Source organism: Drosophila yakuba, chromosome 2R (assembly GCF_016746365.2).
Source record: "Drosophila yakuba strain Tai18E2 chromosome 2R, Prin_Dyak_Tai18E2_2.1, whole genome shotgun sequence".
NCBI lineage: Eukaryota > Metazoa > Arthropoda > Insecta > Diptera > Drosophilidae > Drosophila > Drosophila yakuba.
The window spans coordinates 23016723-23035393 of NC_052528.2; the positions used below are offsets into that span (position 1 = coordinate 23016723).

The 18671-nt window shown below is 47.3% G+C and overlaps 3 protein-coding genes across 3 annotated transcripts in view; all 3 read left to right on the forward strand.

Annotated features, from left to right (window-relative positions):
* LOC6532048 (5-hydroxytryptamine receptor 1D) overlaps nt 1–17390 on the forward strand; it is a 36883-nt gene extending 19493 nt beyond the window's left edge. Inside the window, exons 2-9 of the mRNA XM_002092789.3 lie at nt 8900–9128; nt 9221–9346; nt 10861–10977; nt 13232–13304; nt 13361–13812; nt 14340–14471; nt 14620–14745; nt 15447–17390. Coding sequence (XP_002092825.3) covers nt 8907–9128; nt 9221–9346; nt 10861–10977; nt 13232–13304; nt 13361–13812; nt 14340–14471; nt 14620–14745; nt 15447–16154 — 1956 coding nt within the window. The 5' untranslated portion in view covers nt 8900–8906 and the 3' untranslated portion in view covers nt 16155–17390. The remainder of the gene's footprint in view (nt 1–8899; nt 9129–9220; nt 9347–10860; nt 10978–13231; nt 13305–13360; nt 13813–14339; nt 14472–14619; nt 14746–15446) is intronic.
* Nucleotides 37–974, forward strand: LOC6532046 (leucine-rich repeat-containing protein 40). The gene has a single exon (XM_002092787.4). It carries the CDS (start codon nt 176–178, stop codon nt 893–895), a length of 720 nt encoding a protein of 239 aa, XP_002092823.1. The 5' UTR covers nt 37–175; the 3' UTR covers nt 896–974.
* Nucleotides 1047–1724, forward strand: LOC6532047 (dynein light chain roadblock-type 1). The gene is made up of 2 exons (XM_002092788.3): nt 1047–1209; nt 1288–1724. The coding sequence occupies exons 1-2, from the start codon at nt 1127–1129 to the stop codon at nt 1604–1606; spliced, it is 402 nt and encodes a 133-aa protein (XP_002092824.1). The 5' UTR covers nt 1047–1126; the 3' UTR covers nt 1607–1724.
* Nucleotides 17391–18671: the final 1281 nt, after the last annotated feature.

Here is an 18671-nt window from a genome sequence, read left to right on the forward strand (position 1 = left end):
TCACAACCCCTTAGGAAATACTGTCAGTTTAACAACTGCTTCTTCAAAACAGGATTCACACACATTTCAGTTTTCAGTTCGGATCAGTCAAAGCAACAAGGCTTTATATAATACTACTAAAATTCTGAAAGTTTGCGCTCTTCAACTTCTTTGCGAGATCGAGTCATTCCCCGACATGATTGAGGTTCGTGACGGATTGAACAGCCCCCGGCTGCAGGGCGGCAGGGAGGAGGTGGAAGTGAATCATTCGCCGTTTCCGGACAAGTACCACATGAGGAATACGCGGGTGCTCCGGGTGTCGAAGGCCCAGATCAGCGAGGTACCCATGGAGGTGCTCGAGGCGGCTCAGCAGGAGCTCGTCAACATCGTGAGCTTGGATGGCAACACGCTGCGCGAGATGCCCAAGGATCTGCACTTGCTGGCCGAGCAGCTCACCCAGTTGAACCTGACCAAGAACCAGATCTCCTTTGTGCCCACCAACATCTCGCAGTACTCCAAGTTGACGGACTTGAACCTCTGCGGCAATCTCCTCTGCGACTTGCCCATGGAGTTGGGCGGACTGCGGCTGCTCCGGAATCTGGACATCTCCCACAATCGCTTCCGCCAGCTGCCACGCTGCATCTACGAGCTGGAGAGCCTCGAGTCCTTGTCGGCCCACGACAACCAGATCCGTGCCATCGATGCTAGTGACTCCGGCCTTGGCGGCATGCGAGAGCTCCATACTCTGGACTTGGGCAACAATGACATCCAGATGGTGCCGCCGACCATGGGCAAGATGCGTAATCTCAGGAGCCTGGAGCTGTGCGGGAATCCCTTCCGCCAGCCCCGCCACCAGATTCTATCGATGGGCACTGAGGCGGTGCTCAGCTACTTGCGCACCCGCATTCCCATATAAATCGGAGATTGTTTTATTGCATTTCTAGAAATTGCAAAGTATTGTTAAATAAACTGATAGCTGTGCATTATAATCGCAATTAGAAGTAGTTCGCCTTTGTGGGATTTAGATGAGTGTAATGATAGTATGCTTTGATTCCTGCCTCATTACCAAAACATAGTCAAAACCTAGTTGGCTGGGAGAAGAACACTACTAATCTTACTACTTGTAATATACATACGAAACTTGAAAATGTCGAAAAGCTCGAGGATTTCCACTGTTGATAATGTGCGCAAAACTACAACGACTGTGCCAGTGGTGAAAAAAGCGCCCACGTAAGTTGCAACCCGAGATTCTTGAAAGCTCCTGCCCATCTCCGCATTCACCAATCCTCCATTCCACATCCCCCATAGTCGCAGTCGATCCTACGATGGCGATGCGTTCGTCAACATGTTTGTCCGTCGCGGAGCAAAGGACATCATTATCCTGGATAGCCATGGAGTGCCACTGCGATCCACTTGCAGCCAGAGACGCACCTTTTTGTTCGTCTCCAACCTGAAGCCGCTGCTCTTCATGGCTCGCAACGTGGTCAGGGATCTGGACCCCTCCAACGACATAACCTTCATGCGCATCCGCTCCAATATGGGCGAGATCCACATGACCCTGGGCTCGGACTTCATCCTGATCATTGTGCAGAAGCTGAGGAGGCTCAGGAGCAGCTCCATGACATAAAACACTCCCCGTCGCTGTGCGTGTGCGTGTGCGTCTGCGGTGTGCGAAAGTTAATTGTGCTGTGTTTCCCATATTTTCACCTAAATTAAATTGCATGCAATTGCGGCAAACGAGCAGAGGTCGCACTGGTTTCGGCGGGAAATTCGGAAATTTTGGAAACGTTGAAAATTTAGGAAATGCCCTGCAAAAGCAGAGCAAACTAATCCGTTTATGCAGCGCTTGCAATCCGGCAACCGCATCAAAGCGGCAATTAGTGCAGCCTTCGATGTGCCAGTTGTATCGGCGTTTTGGAATTCAACGACCTCTCAATTGGGTCCGCCACATTCATTAATCTTCTCCGGTCTCTGGTCTCCGGCCTCTGGCCTTTGGCTTTCCGAAAGCCACGATGCAGCTTCATTAAAACCCAATCACGCGGCTGTCAGTCCGCAAAAAACCCCACTGCGCTGCCATCGCTCGATGGCAACAGATTACAGATAACCGGTAAAATTAAAGGATAATGGCAATTACACTACGGCGGGCTCACAACGTGACTTCCGGGAAAAATTGTTACACAATAAAAGCATTTCAGTTCGCAGCAGATGCCAAGATGCATCAATGGCATCACCTCTATGAATCCATTTGGAAAAATCCACCAAATTCTGTGTATCAGTTTAGAGCCAATAAAACATATTGATTCATTAGGTGCGATGAATATATTCAATATAACTTTATTTGTACGCCCTGTTGTTCAGTTTGCCTCCCACTTTATAGAATAAAACTCACAATTTCCCAGGGGGAGTGAGAAGCTAACTAAACTCCCACAATGAAATCTGGTGGCTTTGTGCCCATTGTTCGGCAAATAGTTCGACATTGTTTTAGTTTCCAATTGCGCGTGTTTATCCTACCTGTTGTGTTGAATCAGCGCAGGGATGTGGCATTTGGCCGGGGGCTCACGTGTGTATTTTGGCCGTGTTTAAGCCGCCAGGATACATGTGCTGCCTTGTTGGTTCCGGGCTGTTTCATTATTCAATGTGGTGCAAATATTTATGGCTTGTCTGTCCGGCTAAACGCAAAGTGTTCTTTGTCCGGCGCACATCTATATACACGTATGTATGTACATGTTCCCTTTATGAATGCGTTTTTGAAACGGGATAATCCCGGAATATCGTTTTACTGGCCATGCTGAAAGGCCGCAATCAGCAGCTCCATCAAAGGAGTTGAAGAGTCGATTGGGAAATCGGTCGACGTGATTAAGTGACCAAACAGCGGACCATTCGACACATGTTGACATTTAATTTATTCGATGCGATGCGATGCGATGCGATTCGATCGGAGTCGAATGCGGAATGCGTTGACTTTCAATGAATATTCGAGAGTTATTAATAATGTAAAAGCCAGAATTTACATGCCAGCCACTCCAGTGAAGTGTGAGCGACTGCGACTGCGACTGCCATTTTAATTGCCAGCCTTATTTAAAGGCACTTCGATTTAAGCCACGGCCACGTCCCTTCTCCAGTGCAGCCAACCGAGCTGCCCCGAGGATCCGAAACCGGATCCCAAACCAAAACGAATCAGAAGCCAAGTGCTCCGACGTCTGGAACGCGCCGGATCGTGAAATTGCATGCAAGCGAATATTCACTCGTATAATGCCAAAAGGTTAAGGGCCATTTGGCCAGACTACCAGACTTCCAGACTACCAAATACCAAATAGGCCATCGGCGAACGGAAAACCGATTTTCACTTACCCGCTGTATTTATTTAAGTGCGCACGGTGCACAATGCAAATAGTAAAAGCAATTATTAAACAATCATAAATCCAGCCTAACAGTGGCGTAATGTCATAGAACTATGAATACTGCAGCTGGTTCCGCAAATGATCTGCCAAGTGAACTCCATCCAGTGGTTTCCCCGAGTTCCGTGTTCCTAGTGACCACTTCCAGCACAAGACTGATGGTGGACATACATCTTGGCAGCCAATCCAGCAATCCTGCAATCCAACATGTGCTGCCCTTAATTAGGGTCATTTGAGTCCTTTTGGGGCGGATTAAAAATGACGCCGAATGCTGCAAATGAGTGGTCATGAGTGGTATCATGCCCTGTTTTTGGGCATTTAATGAATTAAATTCGCATATGACACTGATTGCCCCCCAGCTGCCAGCTGCCATTCGTCAGTGGGAATCAAATCAATCTGCAGGAGCTCCGCTTGTATGGCGCAAATTAAAGAGTTATAATTCCGAATGCAGCCATGCAGTCGGCAATTAACAAATTATTTATATTGACAGCGCGAATACTCTGTCCGCCGGAATAAAACTATTTGCGGCGAGAGTGCGGGTGCCCGAGTGCCCAAGTGCCCAACTGGCATTGTTCCGCCGAACAAAGGAGCGGTGGCTTAAAGGAATTTTCCATTTTAATTACTTTCCAATTAAGCTGCAATTAATGTGCTTCTCGAGACCTTGGCAGCCACGTGAGAGCTGCAGCTGGAGAGGATACCTCCAACCAAAGGCAGCGGCATCGTCATTAGGATCTCTGCGAAAGAGATCTGAAGTGCAGCCTGCAATCAGTCGACTTAATTAACGAAAACATATGTCGGGAATTAAAATCGGAGGCTCTGCACTCGGGGAATCGGTGAGGGGGAAAAGGACTTCCAACTTCCGATTGAGGCATTAATTAACTTTAAGTTTCGGCTCAAACCTCAACGATCTGCGCACACAAAGTCTGGCAAAGACAGTTTACATCGGAAAAGCGCCCAGGGGAATGCTTTAATTGCGTGCCCTAGCTTTAAGAGAAAACTGCTCGTTGGATGGGCTTTTCCCATTTCCAGCGCCATTTTCCACCTGCCGCCGTGGGCTCGGAAAAGTCTGCTTATTTCGTACCTGAAAACTAACATGGGCCCGATCCCCGGAGCCAAAGATAACTTTGCACAATGTGTTTTCGTTGCGGTGGACGATTTTCCTAGCCAACCTCACAGAGCACTGGGAAATGTTGAATAATTACATCAGGAAAATAATTTAAGTCGCAGGATTGTTGGCCAAAATGCCTGTTCAACTTGGGGCTAACTGCTAACCATGAGTTGCAGACCTGTAAGTAAGTACATGTTAACCAGAAGCTTTATAAATGACATTGTGTAGCATTAATGCCTCAATAGCTGCAGATTTAACTCCCTTGCCACCTGGCCATTGCCACAACAAGTGGAATGTGGAAAGTGGAAATGTAGCAAATGTAGCTGCTAATTTCTTTGAGCAGTCGCACATGCAATGCGATTTCTTGGCAAATGTTTGGGGACTTTGGGGAGTGGCAGGCTCCTTTCACTTTTGGGGCCAAATACTTCATAACAAGTTTGATGCAACTTTTAAAACATTTACGCCATTTTCACGTGTACGTGACCACGCATGGCAAACGCAAAGTTTAGCCCGAGAAAACCCGAAAACCCGTACACCCAAAAACACACTCCCAAAATACACACAGAATGTGTGTGTGTGTGTGCCTGGGGGATTTACTTTATGGCTGCGGGGGCTCTTTAATTGCAGCCAAGCGGGTGATTATGCCGGCAAGTTTTTTAGCTGCGAGTGCGAATAAAATTACAAATGCCTCGCACGTACTTATTAAATTCCGTTTGCACCGTTTTGGCTGCACAACTTTTGTATCCGCCCCAAATACGTGGATACGTGAATCTGCCCCGAGTTTTGCAATTGTGCTGTTTGAGCCAATGGCTTCCCTTGTGGCAGCAAGCATTTTGCATGCCAATCAAAGCCACACCACTTCCACTCATTGCGCTGTTTATTTTTCGACTCAGCGACTCAATTGCTGCTGATTTTTAGCAGTTCTTGGAACGAACCCGATTATGAAGAGGTACTGAAATATAATAAAATTCGGTTGCATGGAGACGCGCCACAAAGGAGTGCTTGAAACAAGTTTCGATTGGCATATTGAGCATATTGAACGCATTGGGAGAGGTCCTGAAAACATTCGCATTGAGAGGAATAATTGCGTATAGAATTTTACATTTAATTACAAATATTATGGGCTATTATCATTCCAGCATGTGCCCATTCAACAGACTTATGTGGCTGCAAATTATTCATGCCTCACAATCTCAACATCATCAACATCAGCCCGGCAACATCTTGACTTGACTGTCGGTAATCACTTATTATTTAAAAGTAAACACATCTTGACACAGCCGAGTGACACACGCACCATGTTTGCCTTCATGAAACGCACTTCATAATTAATTTGCCTTTTCTTGCGTTGATTACGCATACGACACGTTGGCAGATGGCTGGCAGATGGAGCTTAAGTTGGCAGCTACATCTGCAAGACATCTGAATATCTGGATATCTGTTTATCTGGATATTAATTAACGCATCTCCAGGTGCTCGAATTAGTTAAGCGAAACGATTTGACAATGCACAGCAAGTCCAACCAGGCAATTTGAAACCGCAAATTCCCAGGCAGAGTCCGCATTTGGCCGCAATCTCGCATGAGCACTTGGGCACTTGCCATGCCCCATGCTTCAAACTAGTAGGCGTTGTGGAGCTGTGGGCGTGGCAATCAGTCAGCGGGCGACTGGAGCTGGGGCAACTTGTCAAACTAATCAGCTCGGAGCCATGTGCAGAGTGAGTGGCCTCTAAGAAAGTCTTATAAATAAGCCAGCGAGCTGGCAAGGACCTCAAAAAAGTGGATACTTGGCCAGCAAATTTGCATGTCAAATGCTGCCACGCACACACACACACACTCACTCACTTTCTGGCTTGTCAACATTGGCTCACGATCAGGACCTCAGCCGGAGCAAGTCTTCCAGTTGCGCAGTGTAAATGTGCATGAAATGCATCGTCAGGATGGCTTCAACTATTTCGTTTTTTTCCTCTTCTCTCGGCGTTGCGCTTTCGTGCATTAACACGCACGCACAGAGGGCCAACACACAGAGCCAAACTCACACTCACTCACACTCGCACACACACAGACACAGACACACTCACACACGCGCACACGCATCCTTTGGGAGGACAAAACGCACTGTGAATGTGGAATTGGTGTCCCTTCCCTTCGCCGGCAACACTTCCTGCGTCCGTTCTGCTCCTGTGGCATTGTTTTTTATGCCCAGCCTTTTGGAGAGTGTCCTTTTTCGGGGCTGCCCTTAATACACTGCTCAACACATTCGAATGCAATATAAAACTTGATCTGGCCTTGTTTTTATACAGCAAATAAAATGGCAACTTAAAAGCGATTACTATGAATTTGAGTAATGTTAAATTTAATTAAGATTTAAATGAAAGGTTTGAAAAATGCATGTGTAATTTCTCGCAGTGTACAGAATAGCCTGGTGCCCAGGTTGCATATTTCTTCGCCATTTGGTCGCTGGCCCAAAAAGAGGGAGCTCAGAGGAGAGAGCGTGGCGAGTTGTTAGATTCATCCTGGCCAAATCCAGTGGCGAGTATACAGCAGTTACTCCGGCGGCTTAGGGCGGATGCACAATGGCGGTTGATTGGGTGAACTGCGGGGGGAAGAGGGAGAGAGACGGCGGAGCTGCATTCGAGTTGCATTTGCGGTGGCGCCTAATGATATGCAATAGAGCGCCGCTAATGGCAGTTACTTGAGTGTAAATTCAAAAGCGGATTGCGGCTCTCTAATCCGACAGCCAAATTATTTATTCAGCATTTGTCTCCGGCGATGTCATCGAATTGAGTTCACGAATTCGCATTTGCACCATCCTGATGACTCTGTTGCAACTTCGCCCGCCACAGGACTTTATTCCCCAAATTTGGCATGGAAATTTCGTTTATTTTAATGGCATTCGCCCATGGAGCGGGTTGTTTCCAGTTTCCAGAAACCATGAACCAGTTACCAGTAACCAGTTACCAGCTACCAGTTACCAGTTAGCATTTACCAGGCGGATGTGCCATTTATTGCCATTTTCGTTGTGCATTTTAAAACAATTACGCGGTTTTGCATTTGCGTCTGGCTTTGGTATCCTTTTTCATCAGTACCTTTCGGCTTTCCCCTGGGTTTTCGCTGATGCACTGGCAACTCTTCGATTACGCTAGACTTAACAATGGGAGGAATTAAGCGAATTTCCCCTTTCATTACTTGGCAATGGAAATTGGTTTTTTAACTGGGACGCACACATGGAGTCGGAGTCGCGCACTACCACTCAGCAACCACATTCTAATTGATTCAGCCAAAGTTCAGGATTTACTGCCGCCCGCACAGCGATTTGTTAATGAAAAACGTGTAGTCCATCTGCCCACGGGGCACTGGCAACTGGACACTAGGTTGGGGATTGGGATTGGGATCTAGGAACTGCGACCTGGGACACATTGGCGTACTTAGTCTAGACCATTGGGTGAGCTTAATGTTTTGCCGTTCGGTTATATATCATGCGGTGATTTGTGGACTTAGCATAAAACCGAACGGCCCGGCGACAACCCGACTCTCTGGCGACTTTGGACGGGCACGATAAATCAAGGCGCAGATCCGGGAGCCCGGCATACATATAGTAGATACTGGATATGGTATGCGTGGCGAAACTTAATAAGAGATGCGACAACAAACAAATGATATACAGATAGACAGGCAGACAGACAGAAAGACAGATAGACAGACGGCGGCGGGAGAAATGGGAAATGGGAAATGGGAAATGGGATTGTGGAAAGCGGAAAAATCCTTTAAAGCAATGCCGCTGCACAGGACATTTTTCACCGCGCCATGGCTGCGCAGACGGATCGCCAAAGAGAGACATCAACGCGACTCGCGGGGAGGAACCAGTGTTTTGATTTATCGCCAACAAAGGCAGGACGGACGGGGATTCCCATCCAATTATACTGCTAACTTTCACTATGTCACGCGGCTATTTCGGGACCGGATGCGCCGCCATATTGGGCCATTGGCCATTGTTGCGCCATTGTCTATGCGGAGCACTCTGTTTAGTAGTGACACACTGTGGTTGCGGTGGCAGGACTCATACCCATCCTCAGCCCTTCCCTCGCAGGACTCCGTCTGATAAATCGTCAGCGCGGCTTGCCTTCCACATGCTTTGACTTCATTATGGCGTAACAAATCGTCGGCATTTTGCATTCCTCGTTGCGGAAACGGAAGTGGAAGTGGAAGCCATCCCCGAAAGAAACTGCGAACTGGGCCTTTGTGGCCGCACGACGGATTGGTCACGGACCACATAGACAATGCCAGCTCAGTTTCTCACATGTCTTGATTGCACAACATTGTCAGGGGGATACCATTAAATTTCCTTCTTGGGACACATTTTAAGGCATTCCAAAGAGACTCCAGTATATATCATTTTCATATCCTTCCTTGCAGCTCTGCCATGGATCTCAAGACTGGCTCTCTCCTGGTAGCGCCCGCCGTGAAGAACTCGAGCTGCTCGCATCCGCGCTACTCCGGCCACAACTTCATCGCCCACATCGGCATCGCGGAGACCATCGAGGCGGTGCTCATCCTGGTCCTCACACTGGGCGTCATCGGTGCCAACTGTCTGGTCATCTTCGTCATCAACAACCGCCGCTATGCGGCCTACATACACCAACAGGTGAGCTGAGTCACTGGCTTTGCACCTGGCCAACACACCTTGTATCGTGTATCTTGTACCTTGTATCCTGTATCTTGTGTCTGTCCATGTAGCCCCGCTATCTGCTCACCTCGCTGGCCCTGAATGACCTGACAATCGGTCTGCTAATTACGCCATTCGGTCTAATGCCGGCATTGTTCCACTGCTGGCCGTACGGAGAGATCTTCTGTCAGATACAGGTGAGTGGGTCCAGAGTGGGTCAAGAGTGGGTCGAGAGTGGGTCACCACCAGGTCAACAAGTGGGGCGGAAGTGCGATAATTTGTTGTGAAATACCCGTCTCCCGTTTGCGTCTGTTGCCACTGCGGTCAATTAACTCCCTTCACAATGCACGGTAATTACTGGACATAAACGGCGGCGATGGAAACGGACAATCCCGATTAACGGGCGGAACCATGTGTATTGCTAGTATTAACTCGACCACGTTAGTGTGTAGGACTCTGTGGCAAGGATCATGGTTCCGTCGCAGGAGGTGTGGCCAGTGGAAAGCTATCCCAGCAATATGGTCGCAAAAGCTGTTGCACACATGGAAAAGCCATTGTTTTGTGGCAAGTGGCATTAGTTATGGGAACAGAAGACAGAGACGAGGGTGTGCAGCGGAAATCACTATTAGTTTATCACTTATAAAAGTGTCCAGAGCATGCAACTTGGCACAAACCATGAATCCATCTCAAAAACTGTTGTATGCTCTTACACTTGCTTAAAAGGGTTAGTTTTTGAAGTATGGAACTAAAATTCAGATGCAACCTATGCATTCATTATATTTATACCCGTTACTCGTAGAGTAAAAGGGTATACTAGATTCGTTGAAAAGTATGTAACAGGCAGAAGGAAGGGTTTCCGACCATATAAAGTATATATATTCTTGATCAGGACCAATAGCCGAGTCGATATGACCATGTCCGTCTGTCCGTCTGTCCGTCTGTCCGTCTGTCCGTCTGTCCGTCTGTCCGTCTGTCCGTCTGTCCGTCTGTCCGTCTGTCTGTCCGTCCGTATGAACGCTGTGATCTCAGGAACTACAAAAGCTAGAAAGTTGAGATTAAGCATACAGACTCCAGGGACATAGACGCAGCGCAAGTTTGTCGATTCATGTTGCCACGCCCACTCTAACGCCCACAAACCGCCCAAAACTGCCACGCCCACACTTTTGAAAAATGTTTTGATATTTTTTCATTTTTGTATTGGTCTTGTAAATTTCTATTGATTTGCCAAAAAACTTTTTGCCACGCCCACTCTAACGCCCACAAACCGCCCAAAGCTGCTACGCCCACACTTTTGAAAAATGTTTTGATATTTTTTCATTTTTGTATTAGTCTTGTAAATTTCTATCGATTTGCCAAAAAACTTTTTGCCCCGCCCACTATAACGCCTACAAACCGCCAAAAACTGTGTTTAAGACTCTCCTTCTCCCTTCCACTAGCTGAGTAACGGGTATCAGATAGTCGGGGAACTCGACTATAGCGTTCTCTCTTGTTTTTTTTATATATTTTCTTTTCCAACACGAATTTTGGGATTTTTCTAATAGGTTATTGGTATAACATGCACGCATTCCCCGCATAACTCACTGATATTCCACACAAGCTGACTTTAATAATTTCATTACAACTTTTTCGATTCGTAAAAGTTTGCCATAATACATAACTTCTAAACGAGCAGTAACGCATTTTCCGGACTCCCATTTTCCGCGTTTTCCAGGCCCTGCTCCGTGGAGCGCTTTCCCAGCAGAGCGCCGTCATCCTGGTCTGCATGGCAGTCGATAGATACATGTGTGCCCTGCATCCGCGGCGCTACTACCAGCACTCCAGCAAGAAGGTAAGATTCCATCGATGGGGAACTTCTATTTTGGGTTGCTCGGATAAGGCACGCTCCTCGGCTCCTCGGCGATCGTTATCCTGTTGTTCTGGCGCTCGCCAGAAGGACAGTAAAACAATAAACAAAGCTCCGGCGTAATGACGAGAAATCACGCGCCAATAAAATCGAACATAACAATGGGAAGAGCACCCCACACAGCACAGCACACAGCACAACTACACAATATGGTCGGCGAGCCAATTACGCAAGCATAAATAAGGATAATGGGCTTTAAGCAGCTTGACAGTCATTAAACAGGCAAAAAATGGGTGGGCAGCAGCGCCAAAGAGCAAGTGCAAAACAAAGCATCATGGAGAATGGAAAAGCAAAGTTGGCAAAAACCAGCAAAACCAGCAAAAAAAAAACCAAAAAAAAAACGAAAAAAAACGAGAGCCAAGTCGAATAGACATTCGAAAAGTGTATAAAACGGGGATAAAAAGGGAGCAAAGTTGGCCTAGCGATTTTTTACGCGCAATGACTTCGACGGCGGCGGGCGACGACCACAGCAAAGTCCTTTTCCAGGACGAAGGCAGGCAAATGAAGCGGCACCTCCCACGGAAACCACAGCCAGGACCAAAGAGCAGCAAACGAGTTCTCAAACCAACCCCGTTTCCCATTCCCCGACTTCGTAATTTATGGCTCCCGGACTGTAAACAAGCGAAAACTAGGAGGCCAGGAGTCGTCCAAGGACACCGAAGCCCAAATGTCCTTGCCCAAATGAACGCGATTTGCTGAAAATGGGAACTATTGCATTATGTTTTCAAATACAACCAAGGCACATTAAAAGTTAGCATTTATGCAAAATAACAAGTCATAGAGGTTTTGATTTCTTGATCCTTTAAAAGTTAAAGCAGAACAAGAAGGACACCCCTTGAAAACTCTCAATTCCTCGTTTGCCAGTATATTTTGAAATCAGTTGTAATTTAACTAAAAGAAAATACAATTGGTCCAAATAAAACAATGCAAAACGGAAAAGTACCAATTGCGGAAAATAAATGTGCACAACAGTGCGCCGCAATTTTGATGCTACGAAAATCGGCGCCATTTCGGGTTTTCCCCGCCATCTGGCCTTCAAAATGGGGCCAGTGGGCGAAATTGGCGCACTGCCACGCCCCATTTGCAAAAATGATGGGCGCAGTGTCGAAAATTAATAAATGGATGCTGAATGCGAAATACTTGGGATGCAGAAAAACCAATGCTCGATGGCACTTGGTAATGGCAACGGGAACTTTTGACTTTCGTTTTGCTCACTTTCAAAAGTGCCATAAATTCAGAACAAGTCTTGAAAAATTCTCTCAATCTCTATTTTTAGTGAATTTAACAATTTGACTCGAAACACTTCTTCTACGCCAGTCACAATTTGAATTAAATGCACATGGAAATTCAATTAGCTTGTTATCTGGGATATTTGCCGACTATCCTTACAGCTACAGCATCGCTAGGATGTGCTTTACGAAAAACTCCTGACATCCTGCTATTGTGTAAAAAAAATATTTATATATCAAAAATTGTACGTAACTGTTGAGGTGCCTCGCCGTTGTTTGTTTCGTTTGGCAAAAGTTTTAAATGTGATAGCGTAAATTAAATTAATCACAGCCATGGTCCGTTTCAAAGAGACACGAACAAAAGTTGAGCTCTCCCTTTTTCCAGGACTTTTTGGCACTCATTTTTTCAGCTGAACAGGTGGACAAGTGGAGAAGTGGACAGGTGGACAACATTTTCCCATTCAGAATGTCAGAATGTCAGAATGCTGCATTTAGTAACTCAGGCAGTCAGTGCCATTGCCATTGTGGCAGCACTTTTCCGTTTCCCAAAAGCGGAAGAATCGCTTTCCCTCTGTGGTCTGCACCCTTCACCAACTGATTTTGGCAAAATCAAAAGTTTGTAATTCCATTTTTGGCCTCTTGGACTGCCTTTCTGAATATCAGATGAAATGTGCAGTGAAGCAAGTGGAATTTTAGCAAATTAGAAAGTTGCAGAGGTAGTTTTCCGGTTTATCTGCTTGCCTTAGTGAGATATAAGTCACTTCTGGCCAAATAAACACTTAATATGGATTATCCAAACTCCAGCACCTAAATGCCAATTCAGTTTGCTATTGCCCATAATTGATTTCGATTGAAATGCAGAGGATACGTGCCTGAAGGATCTTCGCCAGTCGTAAATCAGACCGCATCTGGCGGAAATGTGCTCCACTAATTGTGTATTCATTTTGCAGGGCTGCGTGGCCATACTGAGCTTAACCTGGATTATCAGCCTGACGGTGTTTGGCTTTCTGGTGCTGCCCAAAGGTGAGCTGGCCATCAATGTGCTCTCGAACACGTCAAACCATAAACTATATGCGCAGGTTACTACTTCAACAATACGGGTCTAATGGCCTGCGAGCCCTTCTACAGCAAGCCATCGTACAGGATACTGTCCACGTGCGCCCTCTACTTCCCCACCACGATGGTGCTGATGTACTGCTACGGCTCCAGCTTCCACATGAGCCGCTTCCGGCTAAACGACCCGACCATGCCCCTCACGGCCGCCGCCCACCACCCCCATCCGCACCCGCACCCCACCGCCGCCCAGCAGCTGCAGATGCACCAGCAGCACCAACAGCACCCGCACCACCAGCAGGCGGGAATGCACTCGCACCTATACCACGGCCACTCGCACCACCCCAACCACCCAAGCCATCCGAACCACCACGGCCATCCACACCACCACGGACCACCGGTGATGGGCCATCTCAGCATGGCCATGAGCATGGGACTGGCCGGCATGCCGAACATGACAAACAAGATTACCAAAAAGGTGAGCCAGCTGAACCGGGTGCACACTGGACAAGTCAGGTGGTCAGATGGTCAGGTGACCGAAGGAGGCGGGCTCCACAACAGTTTGCTCAGGCGAGCGAGTTGGGGATTAAGTTAGCAGTAAATAGAATTTTCTCGGCATCGCCAAACAAATTGTTAAGACTATCAGTGTGCATTCTGAAAACTTAAATAACTGTTAGCAGCTTTGGCTATTTGTGAACGAGGTATTCAATATTGGTGCCAGCTAATTCAATTAAACTCCAGAAGTTAGCTCAACTGAACTAAAACTTATTTAAAAAAGAGCTCATGCTGTGAAAGTAACTTTACTTACATTCCGCACATAAGAATGTTACCAGAAGGCAACATTTCATTTTAGCCAAATAGAAAGCAGCAGAAGTAGGGAACACTCAACTGACAACCTAATAAGCAGGAATAAGCATTTCATTTGGGAAGTATCCACACGAAATTGAATCAACAAATTGTAATACTATAGCCCCCTAATTGAATTGCCCCGAAATACTCCCACAGATTGTTCCCATCCAGGAGAAGAACTCCAGCGGCTGCACCTCGCGCTCCATGGCCGCCATCTCGCTGGGTTTCATTGTGATGGTCACCCCATGGACGATTCAGGAGATAGTCACCGCCTGCACGGGATCCAAGGCAAGTGTCCTGTACAAAGGATTATTGTGTGGCCGCTTTGTGCGCTGCGTACAACGTGGCGCATACGTAATGAGGCCACGTGTGGCTCATCAGTTCTGATTTTGATTTTGTGACACTTTGTGCCACTCTGCTCTATGTCCGCCCACAGCTGCCGCCGTTCCTCGATTTCCTGGTCACCTGGACGGCGCTGAGCAATAGTCTGTGGAACCCGTTCATGTACTGGCTGCTGAACTCCGACTTCCGGCGCCTCAGTCGCCAGCTGATGCCGAACAAAGTGAGTATGAGTGTTTGGAAAGATGAATATCCGCCTTTGGGGCTAATTTAGTGCATCTCTGATCTGGAGCGATGTTCACTGTCTGTTGCAGCAGCAAATCTGTCATAAGCCCTGATTGATTGATTCGCTTATCCCTATTGCAAACACCACGTGCACACTTTCATTGACCTCCCCTCCAATTCCCGAATACCCAAGCCCAAACATGGGTATTTCGCCCAAGTTTATGCTCCTGCAGCTCGAAAATTTTCCGGCTGCACAGCGCAAACTTTGCAAAAACAGGAGCCACCTCCCGAAAAACCCCCATAAATCCGTAGCCGAAGGTGTAAGCTCTAGAAAGCTGGCAGACTGGCTCCGGCAAAGTAAACAATCAACAGACACAGCAGCTACAATAGCAGGTCCTGCAAAGTGATTTTGAATTATGAAAGAGCAAATCTAAAACGGCATTTACATCCCCATGAAGCCACACAAGCCCTACAAACCCCATTCCCATTCCCATTCGCATCCGCATCCCATAGCTCCTGATTCCATTTTGGTAAACGCAGTCAAGTTGCATGATTTACTTCCGGAGAGCCCGGGGTCAGTCTGTGGAATATTTATGGCCCAACCTTGTGCTCTGCCGGAATAAATGCGCATTTAAAATCCTTATTAATTTTTGTGCGAGTCGGAATTTATGATGCCTCCCCCTGTTTCCCCCATTCCAGTGCTTCCCCCACGAGGATACGCCCGAGCACAAATCAGGCTGTTGTCACATCAATGCTAACGATTTCGAAATCACAACGCTTCCGATTCCCCCGGAACCCCCCTCATCCCGTCCTCCGGGTGGGGCAGGAGGAGCAGGAGGTCCATCCAGCGGAGGAGCCAGCTCTGGCGGCGGAGTGGCCAGTTCGATTAGCGGCTCCGTCCTGGGGATCTGCGCCCGCTCGCGAACAAACAGCCTCAGCCGCAGTGCCTCCCAGTACATCCGAGGCACCATGGGCGGCGGAGGAGTCCACAACCACCAGGCGACGGAGGCCTTCTCCACCACGCGGCCGGACATCGAGGGCCTCTCCGAAAAGTACTGGGGCGAGATCCTAGAGAGAACCGTCAGCTCGGGCAACCTAAACGCCATGCAGAAGCACCTGCCGCCCCACCTGCCCTACACCCACCACCTGGTCCACCAGCTCCACCAGCCGCAGCAGCACCACCAGCAGCAGACCACCTCCTTCAGCAAGGCCAGCGATCTGCAGCTGAACCTGAATCTCAGCCAGGCGGCCACAGCCGCCGAGCTGGGCAAGTTCTCCAACTCGGAGCCGAAGCTGTGCGAGCACCTCTTCCACGACGTGAACTGCGCCAAAAGCAAGGCCGCCAACGGGGAACAGGGGGAGTCCTCCGGCAAGCTGGCCTGCGGCCGCAGCATTCCGGACATCTAGTACGCCGAGGACGTGATCCTGGCCAAGAACCAGCTGCTGGCCAGGCAGGCCAAGTGCTCCCACCATCCGCTGCACCAGCAGGCCAAGACTCCAAGGCTCCATTCCCACACGGGCAGCCTGCGCTTCAGCCGGATTCGCGCCGCCTGCCACAGTCCGCCGCCGGAGAAGTCCGGCTTTCCCATGGCCGAGTACCGCAAGTAGGATCACAGAGCGCATTGGGGTCAAGGATGCCAGGAAACGGGTTTCCAGGATGCAAGGATTCCCCAGTTTCCCCAGTATATATGGTATAACCATGCAAAGTGTAGGGAGAATAGGAAGAATAGGGAGTGAGAGCGAGCGAGTATCTATAAGATTCCATAAGTGTATGTGCGTGTGAGTGTCTATATAATACCGCATGATCAAACCATAATATGTGTGTTTTCTATTAGGCTTAAGATCTAGCAGGTCCTACGGTCGGGTTTTCAATTCCAAGTCTCTGAGATTCGCAAAGTAGCCCACGGATTGTGGATTGCAGCCAAGAAGATAGCACCCATCCTCAGATAATCCACTTTCTATATCCATCTGAGAACTTCTATTAGCCAGACTGCTCCTTTCTTTAGAATACCTGATCTGGGGGATCGGAATTAGCCGAGATAAGCAGAAGTTAACCATAGTAAGTGTTCATTCAATGTTTGTGATACCCTAAGTTTCCCAGCCCAACATACGAGTAACATATAATATAATATAATCCTAGTTGTTGTGTGTGTGCGTCGGCTAACTTAAACGTAGGCTAGATGGAAAAACAGAGATATCAGACTTTCCTCTACAAAACCCTCGACATTCGGAAACCCTTCTCTAAATTCACCACCTCCTAAGGATCAACGATAAAGGATCAAGGATCTACGTAGTTTCTGATATTGGCGGACCTTCAAGCGTTGTGGTTAATCATAGTTGTAGTTCCATAGCTCGAGTCGTATCGTATACCGTATACCAACTTACTCACAGTTCGACGAATCAAAATCAAATCCTAACTTTGTGATTGTCAAGAATTTAGGTCGGTTTAGGTCGGTGTGGACATTACTGTTGAATCATTTTTAATTTGTAGCTAAGTAATTGACTAGTTAAAGCCAAATAAATTTACAGTCTAAGTAAGTCTAACTTTAGTTAACTAAATAAACGCGAAAACGCGAGGTGTGTAACGAATATATTTCATAGGCAAGGCATTCAAATCGAAATAAATAAATATCACTAAAGCGATTTGCATAAAGTCTTGTTTCCCTTGGCTCTGGCTCACTCAAAAGGTAATTTCGAGGCAATTACGCCGAAAGCGTCCAAAAAAAGGAAGCCAACAAATGGATACCAAAACGTAACTGAATCCCAATTACACAAAAACACCGACAAATTTCGACCGAAGCGTTGCTAAATAAATTAAAAATTATTTAAATTTCATTTTTATTGTACCACGGAGCCCCCAAACCCCGAACTCCAAACTCCAATCCCCCAGCCACCAGATGACAACAAGGCCCAAATGCAAATTAATATCGCACACTGCGCTTAGATTTCCATTTGGCCTCGCAGGACGAAGGAGAAAAAAAAGGACGAGCCCGTCAGAAATGCAAGATAAACGGACGAGAAAGTTTGAAAACTAATTTTCGCAAAACAATTTTCAGAGGCCTCGTTCTCCTCCCTTCTCCCCTCTTGCCACCTCAAAGGGCAATGGTTTCCTTGGGCAATTTGAATCTCAAACTAAATCTGAATCTGAATGTGGATGTGGATGCGGATTCCTTGCGTTTCTTCCGTGCCCAAAAAAATTACACGCTCCGCTGCATTTTGGAACAATAATCGTCGGTGTTTGGCGTCTGACCACGCCCACAGCGCCGCCAGTCCAACGCCCACAATCCGCAACGCGAAATCCAATCCCCGAAAACCATGAACATTCTGGGTGCAGGAATTCACGCCCCAGCTCCGGAAAACTTTTCGCATGAAAGTCAACTTTCCTTTCCTTTTTCCCTCTTCTTGATTCCCATTTGTGTGCCATCTGAGTTTTCCGTATAATTCGACGCCTGCCGGAATTGGATGGAGCGCCATTTGCTCAACCACGGTTTTTGCCTAATTTGATTAACACTAATTGGGGTCCATCTAATTGCGGATGGCCAGGATATCATGTGCTGCAGTGGAACAGTTTCACGTCTTCAAATACGATTTATGGCGCCAATTAAATGCGGGCAGTTATATGAAAAAGCTAGACCGTAACTGCTGCAAATTTTCAGCCAGGTATTCAGTGAGATATTAAAATCCGCGAACTAAATTGACCAATCAACATATTTTTGCAACTAGAAAAACCGTCAAAATTATTATTATTTGCGTGCTAATGCTTGCATAAAGATTTGCGATTTGAATTATTCAGGGCAATGAATCGGAACCCGAACAAAACCCCTGAATGCAATTCGTTTAGCTTTTCCGAGAATAACTAACTAATCTAACTAGCTGTGGGAAAACTAATGGAAGGACATCACCAAACAAAGAGATTCACTCAAT

Excerpts from the sequence above, each read along its gene's own strand:
- LOC6532046 (XM_002092787.4), top strand. The coding sequence starts at position 176 with ATGATTGAGGTTCGTGACGGATTGAACAGCCCCCGGCTGCAGGGCGGC.
- LOC6532047 (XM_002092788.3), top strand. The coding sequence starts at position 1,127 with ATGTCGAAAAGCTCGAGGATTTCCACTGTTGATAATGTGCGCAAAACT. Across the intron at positions 1,210-1,287 it reads GTGGTGAAAAAAGCGCCCAC|TCGCAGTCGATCCTACGATG; the intron begins GTAAGTTGCAAC and ends CATCCCCCATAG.